This window comes from Cyprinodon variegatus, unplaced genomic scaffold (genome assembly GCF_000732505.1).
Source record: "Cyprinodon variegatus isolate N-32 unplaced genomic scaffold, C_variegatus-1.0 Scaffold87, whole genome shotgun sequence".
Lineage (NCBI taxonomy): Eukaryota > Metazoa > Chordata > Actinopteri > Cyprinodontiformes > Cyprinodontidae > Cyprinodon > Cyprinodon variegatus.
The window spans coordinates 563,300-572,301 of NW_015150540.1; the positions used below are offsets into that span (position 1 = coordinate 563,300).

Genomic DNA, 9,002 nt, shown 5'->3' on the forward strand with positions numbered 1-9,002 from the left:
ATATATATATATATATATATATATATATATATATATATATATATATTTCCTTTGGGATGTCATTCTATTTAATTACATTTAGTGTAATTGCATTTTTTGTAAAATCTTAAACTTTGCCACAATGTGTTGTTGTATACCCAATCAGAGCACTTCTTGCTTGCTACAATCTAGCAACAGACAGTTCTATTGGTCGCCGAGTCAGGCTGCAAACACCGGATGTAAGCAGCGCAGTTCCATTTCTGCACAGGAACTCCTCTGACAGACTTTGTGTGTTGTATTGCAGGCTTTTAGTCGTTATGTGCTGATTTAATAGATACCAAAAACACTTCTCGAAAGACAAGAATAGCAAAGCTACAAATGGGTGAAACGTTCAGCTCTAATTTACCGGTCAGACGGACTGGTTCATTTCCTAAATCGGGTTGGGATTCAACTGGACCTGTAAGTTCACTTTAAAATGTGCATAATAACGCCTTTGATGCTGAGTCAGTCAACGGAAAGCCAGAATGATAAGCAAAAAATGGCAATGGACATCTATAAGGTCTGTAAGCTTAAAAGGCATCATGAGAGAAAGACACATTTCAGTGTTATAGAAGTATTCAACCCCCCTCATTTGGCGATGCCATTTTCAACCCTAAATACTATTTTACTATCTTACGGTATATAGTTCTGACTTTTATTAAGTTAATAAACAGTTGTTATCAGAAATATTTTATAAAGGATTTTTTTCTTTGAGTAGAACAAAAACAGCCATTAAAATCAGACAGCACAGATGCTCACATTGGTTTTCATGTATGCTATTTAGCATCTTGTTTCTGTTTAATTTGGTTCTTATGGGTGTGTTGCCTACTCTTGTCTCCAATACAGAGTATAGACCTTTATCAAGCCAAAGAACTGTGATTAAATGTAATTAAACATAGTATTATTTTGCTTTTATACGTTTATAGCCAGTTAACATGACAGGAAACATGAATGTATGTCCCATTATCTATAACTAAAAGGACAGAAATGTTCCCCAGAATCAGGTATTCCACTAAATAAGACAAGTTTTTTTTTTTTTTTTTTTACAATTTTAGGGGTTCAGTCAAGCCTGAAATGATTAATACATTTGACTGATAAAGGAAGGAAAGGGAAGGATTCTCCCTGCATACTTAAAAAGTGGAGATAATTGTGCTCTGTGTTTAACTCATTCTTTAGGTGTCCTGTTAAGAGAAGGAGCATCTGGGAAGCATCCTCAGTGGAGGTCTAGCCCAGCCCAGCAATCCCAGTTTTCTCCAGGACACACGCTACCTGCTCCTTAAGCACATAGGCCTCTACTCCATTTAAAGTGATTGCTCTTTCTTCCGCAACATGGGTGTTTTCACTGGAAAAGTTTAGAAGTGGCTGACCCAGAGTTCTGAAACTGATAGAAATTTGTTGGATGGAGCAGGTTTCTTGGTTATAGTAAAACGCTTCTTAATCTGCCATGGGTATTTATCATTGTTTAAGGCTTGACTGTGTCATCATTAACAATAATAGAAATAAATTACAGATGTTTGCAGTTTCCTCTATAAAACAAATAACAGTGAGATCACGTAAACGCTGCCATGAAATATTTGCAGAAGTTATTGATTCAAAAATGAATGAGAAACCAGTGATATTTCCTCCTACACTTAGATGCTTGCCCTCATAATTCAGCTTTTTGTCTTGCCAGGACGTACCTATTCCTCTGGACATCCTTGAAGAAATCTTCCTAAATCTGCCTGCCCAACAGGTAGTCTGTGTGTGCCGGTTAGTTTGCCATCAGTGGAAAGATGTGGCAGATAACGAGTCTTTCTGGAGAGAAAGGTGTAGAAGAGAGGGCTACCACCCGCGTAATCCTTCCAAAGTACCAAGGGACTGGAGGTTGTTTTACTTCATGAACAAGAACAGGAGAAATCTAATAACAAATCCAAGAGGAGAAGGTGAACAGATATCAACTTAGAAGAGAGCTGGACACACACCAAAGAAATTAGCTAATAAAAATGAGTCATTATTTTTTCTTGTGCAGCTGGACTGGATGGTTGGAATATAATAAAGAATGGTGGTGATGGATGGAGAGTAGAAAAACCGATGGCACCGCACCCAAATGCAGAAATACAAACCAACTTTGTGACTTCTTTCAGGTGAATATTTACTTGCAGACTCAAAATCGAATTTAAATGCAATTATTTTCGGCAGTTTAAAGCTGAGCTAAACGCGAAACCGTCCAATTTCCCATCATTTCTTGCAGTATGTGTACAAAGTCACAGCTAATTGATTTAAAGAAGGAAGGTTACAGCCAGGCTTTCATGGATGAATTCCAGCCCCATATCAGGGTGTCTGACTGGTAAGAAAAAAATGTCAGAGAAATTATCACACTCAGGTGGCTCTGGTTTATAATCTAGATGCATATGAAATTTCAGGGCTGTCCCCCAAGTTTTTCTTTTTTCAGTGAGGATGTTAATGCCAGATCTGGACTGAATCTAATATTTTGTTTCTGTATCGTTAGGTATGCACCGCGCTGTAACTGTGAATACAACATATCTGTGAAGCTGCTGAGAAGCAACAGGAAAGTTATTCAAGAATTCACTCCTGGTACTCTTTACCTACCTGAGAGCGAGAATCACAGGTGGCAACAGGTATGTACAAAATGAACATATACAGCCGGACAAATCCTTTGACTAAATTTTTATCTTTCTTCCAGATGATCCATGTGTTTAAGGACTATGGACCAGGAGTGAGATATATCTATTTTGAACATGGCGGTAAAGATCAGGTGTTCTGGGCTGGATGGTACGGCATCCGCTTAACAGAAACATGTATTGAATTATGCCCGGCATGTGACACATAGCTTTATGAAGCCTTATTAAAAAGTGAAAAAGTTTGTGAAATAAACATTATAATCCTTTTTTTGATCATCATGCCAAAATTGATGTCTGTAACAGAGATTACAGGGCACTAAGAGATGAGGTAATCTAAGTAGAAGCATGTGTCGTAAATATAAAGACTGCAAATTACATAGTGCCTGGATATATATGTACTGATTTTAAGAAATGCTTTTTGTATACAACCGCTTTCAAAATCTTGATTTTTAGTTTGTCTAAAACATTCATGTATCTATAACTGAGTCTGCATATATATATATATATTATATAATAGTTTGTTTTTTGGAAATTGGAAAGAAACCAAATCTGCTTGTTCTTTGAACTACAAATCTTAATTTATCCCCCCCCCCCACACACACACATATTACACAATGTAACATCAAATCACAGAATGTTTACTTTGAAGATTTTGTCATAATACTGGTTTATTGTTGTGCCTTTTATCGCAAACAAGATACAGTACAACGTTTTCAAGTTGAATACAATTAAAGACATTTTTCAGGTTAATTTGACTTCGGCTTCATCTCAGCTTCTCAAAATCTCATGAGTAATGAACAATTTCATTCAGTAAATAAGTTATTACTATATTTACAAGTCACTTCACCTTACGAATTAGGAATGAAAAAGTAAACCCCCATCATTGATTGGTTCAGTCTTTGAACTATAAGCTGTTGCTGATGAGACGCAGGTATGTTAAAGTTACCCAGCAACTGAACAGCTTTTTAAACTTCATCTTGTAAAGAGATCATTCATGTCGTTACGATGGACATTTTCTAACTTTGAAATATATGCTGGGAAAAATTTCCTGTGGCAATAAATAAAAAAAATGTCTAGAGTGTGAACTGGCACACTCGCAAGTCAAGCATTTAGAAGGCTCGGTCTGGGGAAAATTAGGACAAGGGTGGAAATATCCTGCATTGCATGTCATAGATCATCCTAAAGGCCATGCTGAAATGACTGAAAGACATTTTAAATGTAAAGAAACACAGGGATTATTATTGCTTTATGTAAAAAGCTGGTGATAGAATGTTGAAGTCTTAACAATTTAAGTCATTTTCAATGAAATGCAAAACAATTCCAACACTATAACAATAACTATGTGCAGGAAACTTTTAGTTATTCTGAAATCCTTCCATAAAATTAACACTGAAGTTAAATCGAGACGTTTCTCCAGTTTGTGGTTTGTTTAACCAGGCAGGAGTTCGTGAAGTTTCCAACCATCAGTGACATCAAAATTTCTTGCACAGCATAATAGGATAATCAAGTAAAAAAAAAAAAAAAATCAAATCCTATAACATTAAACATCTGCTTAGGTTAAGTTGGTGAGAAGGCTAAAACTTGATGACATCTCAACTAACGGTGGAATGTGCTTGTGCAGGAAACTGTATCAGTACTATTAACCGAGTTTGGGAAAACAGAAGTAATAGTGAAGCATCTTAGAGCAGAATGCATTTACGCTTTTTCTTAGGTTCAGGAGGTTCCAGGGCAGCCAGTATTGCCTCATCAAACACATTCTTTAATCCTTTCTGTGGAAACAAAATGTCATTATTCAAAACAAAGCCAATAATAAACTGCTAATTGATGTCAACTGCATTGCAAGCAAAAGAAAGCTGAGTAGAAATGAAGGGAGGCAATTAAAATCTTCCTTTATTCAAACATTAAACAAAAGTCTCATGTTCAATCTCTAAGCAAAGTCACTGGAAACTTCCAATGGGCCAGGAGAGAAAAACCTTCACAGTCCAGCACAGAATACAGCTTAAATGGTTTTGTAGAATATAACAGATGAGCTCAGTGCTGAGAAAACAGCATGTGCTTTAAAAAATGAAATCCTAGAAATGTCCAGGTACAGATGGACGAAAAAAGATTGGCACTCGTGTATCATTTTTCGGCAGCGTGAGTAACTGTGATTAGGCCAAGTTGAAAACAGAGCACAGAAGACAAAAAGAAAAAAATAAATCGGCACAGAGTTTTAAATTTAGTGATTTCTTTACAATGAAAAAGCAGCAGACAATGAAGAGGCAAAGCAAGATGCAAGAAGACATCAGAACAAACAGCATTTTCTCTTTCTCTGAGTTTCAGGGGGCTCTAAAGCGGCTAGGATAGCCTCATCAAATACGTTCTTCAGTCCCCGCTACAGAAAAAGAAAAACATAAAGAGGGAGAAACACATGGACACACACAGTGTTAGATGGCGTTTTGAGCTAAAAGCTGTTAGCAAAAGACAAGCCAAAGTATTTCTAGCTTTACTGTTAGAACAATGGTAAATTCATGCAAGGCTCCGACTAGAAATAGACCTTACCTGAGTTAGGGCTGAGCACTCCACATATTTAACTGCCTTGAGGTCTCGAGCAAGCTTTTCTGCTGTCTCAGGGGTGATTGGCTTCTGTTTGTTCTTAGCCAACTTCTCCACTGTGGAGGGGTCATCACGGAGGTCAATCTGTGTGCCTACCAACAGGAACGGGGTCTTAGGACAATGGTGGGTGATTTCAGGAACCCACTGGAGAAGGAAAGTGACAAATTAAAACTGCTATCACAGATAATGTGTCAGAGAAGGCAAGCACATATTCTTGTAGATGTTTGTATGTCAAAAATAAGTACATGTACATATCAATGATTTCAAATATTTTATAAAAGGTATTTCTCAGGAATTTAATAAAAAAAAAACAAAGGTTATTTTCTGTAAACCCCTTTAAACGTCTTTCTATTCCCTCACAGCTTTTTATATTCTAATAGAGATACCTAGACGGAGAAATTCTGAAGGACACAACACACATCCTTACTACTTATTGAATTTTGCCTGTTTTCCTTCCAGTAAAATTTGAATTAACAGGGAAAAGAAAATCAGTCATAACCAATGCTAATTTACCAAAAGAGTTAAAAAGTGTCCTCTTTTTATTATATAAAGATTTGAAATTGAACAGTACCATTCATCACATGTAGAGAAAGAAAAATGAAGCTGTAGATTATGAGTATTACAGATGTGTATTTCTCTCCACATCATTAGGAGAGACATTAGATAGCTAAAAAAAAATTATATATTGATAGGCTTTTCTTTTCTTTTTTTTTTGATTTAGTTACAATCTCCAGCAATATTAAGACGATTTATTTGGATCAATATTGGTTGGTTTGGGGATCCAAACTCAACTCAGCAAACAGCTGCTCAGTGGAATGTGGTAGCTGGCTGCATAGAAATGTTATCAGTTGAAGCTTTTAAGCATTTTTTGGGATGAGTCTGGCAAAGAGATTGGTGCAGCATAGCCCAGACAAAGTGCATGCAGCCAGACTTCCTCTAAGCAAAGCATTGCCTTGCAGGTTTAGAAGCTGCATTAATTTATTAGTCTAAGGCAAAACGGAACAATTACCGCATTGCCTGCAACCTACTTTGTCTTAGTGAGTTTTTAATCACGCACAACACAGCAAAATATAAAAATTACTTCTGCATATCCTCAGGAGGGTTTGGGTTCAGCTTAAAATAGTTAGGCCAAGCTTATTGAACATAGTTATTCATGTTGTCTGAAGGCACTTTAAATATTCTTATTAATTAAGTTTGGAGAACTAGCTAGCCAAGATTTGACTACACCTACACCTAAACTATGCACATTGTAAACTTTCTCATTCACTAAAATCATGTGAAGCCAAGAACCGGAAACTGCAAACTTAAATAAAGATATGTTAATTCAAGTTGGATTAGTCTAAAAATAAATAAGCTGGATGTAAGCCCCGTAAAACATGAATTCTTTAAAAACTGTTTATAATATCTGTGACCAATTGAGTGTTTTTTTATTTTATTTTAAAAAGCGTTTAACTAGAGTTGGCCTTAATGTTTCAAGTGCAAAAAAAGTCATAAAAACACAAACTTTGTGTACACACCTTTTCTTTAACATTCTCAAATGAGGAAGGTGAAACAACTGAGAAACAGACTAGGAAAACATCAGTCTGGGGGTAGCTTAGTGGTCGTAACCTGTCGTAATCCTCTTGACCTGTAGAGAAACGAGGCAGAAATTTACACTCAGTACCATATAGCAGTAATGCTGAAGATTCTAGCAGGAAGGAACAATAAAAATCAAAGATGCAGCAGTGTTACTAAGCCTACAACACATTGAAGAAAGTACTTAAGATTTTCAAGAAAGAAACAATACAGCTTTATTTGCCTATTGCAACACAGTACATTTAACTATTTTGATAGGTATGCACTATATTATTTTATTTTCCTTTACAGAAAACAAGCTAATTCAATTGTTTACTACTCTGTTAACTAAACTCTCGTTAAAGCCCCTCCCACCATATAACAAAACGTGTGCACTGCTTAACAGGAAGATAAATAAGATTCAAAGGAAGTTTTTGTGTTAATATTAGACTTTAAATGTGCCCTATTTAAACAAAGAACATTAAGAGCCAATTATAATTTTATATTTTTTAATTAAAACTTGAGAAAAAAAAAAAAAAAAAAGAATATACCTGCTGTATCAAATAAGCCAAGGGTGTATGGTTCACCCCCGATCATTACAGTTACTGCATAGTTGTCAAACACCTGCAATCAAAGAGTAAAATGCTGGATCACAGTCAGATCTTTGGTATTTCTCGGGTTTATCTTTTGCATTTCGCATTACAAAACTTACTGTTGGTACATATTCAGAAGGGAACTTGTTGGTGGTGTATGAAATCAATAAGCAGGTTTTTCCCACTGCTCCATCACCCACCACAACACACTTGATAGTCTGCATCTCTGTGCTTTCGGGTTGCTGCTGACAATTGCGTTAGCTGCAGGAAGAAGGGGAGGAGATAGCTTAGGCCATAAAATATGTTCGACATAAGAAAATATAAAAAAATATATAATTACGATGCATTTTAAAATCCTAATACCAAAAGAATACATTGGTGTAATGCCAGGGAAAGGCAGCATTTCTCCGTTTTAACTTATTCAGTCACACCCCACAATTATCAAAACTGTCTGAATGCTAACGTTAGCTAAATAACAATTACTTGCCTGCTTTATAACTTTACTGGATAAAATACTTCAGGGTATTACTATAAATAAATGTTATACATTTATATTAAGTCAATAAGTTCAACACAAGATAAATGTTAGTTTTTTTAAAGTAAGTTGGATACTGCAGTGCTAGCTAACGCTCAACAATGCTAATAGGAACGTTAGCTTAACCACCAGTCGGTTAACGGTAGTTTAGGTGTTCAGAGTTTCCTATTGCTAGCAAATTACCATATATAAAAAAAGGGTTTACAATAAACGTTCAATATAATAGCTTCCAATAGTTGGGTAGTTTTTAAAGCCACGTACCTCTGTGTTTTTATCTGATAAGTTGGATGTTTTCGCCGGGCGTTGGCACCAGCGAGCAGAAACTTGGTTCAGCCACTTAGCCCAGTCCTGACGTCCAAACAACAGCCAAGTTAGCCTGAGTAATCCCGGAAATGATTTTCAAAATAAAACTCACACTACTCATTGTAAATTATAAACCAACACTTTACATGAAGATACAGTGAAAGTGACAGCTAAGTTGGAAGACTGAGTGTAATTCCATATATTCATGCTATTTATTTATGCATGTATCTTGTTATTCCGAAAACTATAAATGTTTTCTCACTTAGTTTTATTTTTAAAATCAGTGGTCTTTGGTAATGTTGGCTGACTTTTTATAACGTCATCTGTGGTTCCAAGTGGTTCCTGCAGCAGGGAGGGTGACGTCACCCCATATCCCCCTGACCTTGCATCCGCCCCATACTTCAGTAAAGCTCTGCTCTTAGTCAGTTTATTTACATGATATTTCCCATTAACAACGTTAAATGTTATTTTCCATCCAACTTGGTGTAAAAGTGCTTGATCTAATGTAACAAGTTAACTACTGGGCATATAACTGATTACTATATATTAAAAAGATAAGCATCATTAGATGTAAATATAATATTCAGCTCTATTTTTTCTATTAAAGCAAATGTTCACTAACAATAAAAACACAGGTAATCAAATCAGTATTGCTTTAAACTGCACGAAAAATGATTGCTGATTTTTCTATCTTTATGTTGATGACATCGCAGGAGGCACACGAAAAGTTCTGATAATAACCTGATTTTAACAAATTATATGATATTGATTCTGAAACATCTG

General features: G+C 35.8%; 2 protein-coding genes across 3 annotated transcripts; one reads left to right on the forward strand and one right to left on the reverse strand.

Annotated features, from left to right (window-relative positions):
• The first annotated feature begins 226 nt into the window (after window positions 1-226).
• LOC107083932 (F-box only protein 6-like) lies at window positions 227-3,388 on the forward strand. The gene is made up of 6 exons (XM_015373524.1): window positions 227-438; window positions 1,691-1,940; window positions 2,027-2,141; window positions 2,249-2,344; window positions 2,507-2,636; window positions 2,702-3,388. The coding sequence occupies exons 1-6, from the start codon at window positions 358-360 to the stop codon at window positions 2,846-2,848; spliced, it is 819 nt and encodes a 272-aa protein (XP_015229010.1). The 5' UTR covers window positions 227-357; the 3' UTR covers window positions 2,849-3,388.
• A 350-nt stretch (window positions 3,389-3,738) lies between these two features.
• On the reverse strand, window positions 3,739-8,295 carry LOC107083933 (cell division control protein 42 homolog). 2 transcript variants are annotated; one of them, XM_015373526.1, is made up of 6 exons: window positions 8,178-8,295; window positions 7,501-7,642; window positions 7,340-7,412; window positions 6,752-6,861; window positions 5,181-5,378; window positions 3,739-4,408 (listed from the first exon to the last, which is right to left on the reverse strand). In XM_015373526.1, exons 2-6 carry the CDS (start codon window positions 7,603-7,605, stop codon window positions 4,319-4,321), a joined length of 576 nt encoding a protein of 191 aa, XP_015229012.1. In that variant the 5' UTR covers window positions 7,606-7,642; window positions 8,178-8,295; the 3' UTR covers window positions 3,739-4,318. The 2 variants fall into 2 exon arrangements, with proteins under 2 accessions (XP_015229012.1, XP_015229013.1); XM_015373527.1 differs by lacking the exon at window positions 3,739-4,408 and adding an exon at window positions 4,512-5,013.
• Between the last annotated feature and the right edge of the window lie 707 nt (window positions 8,296-9,002).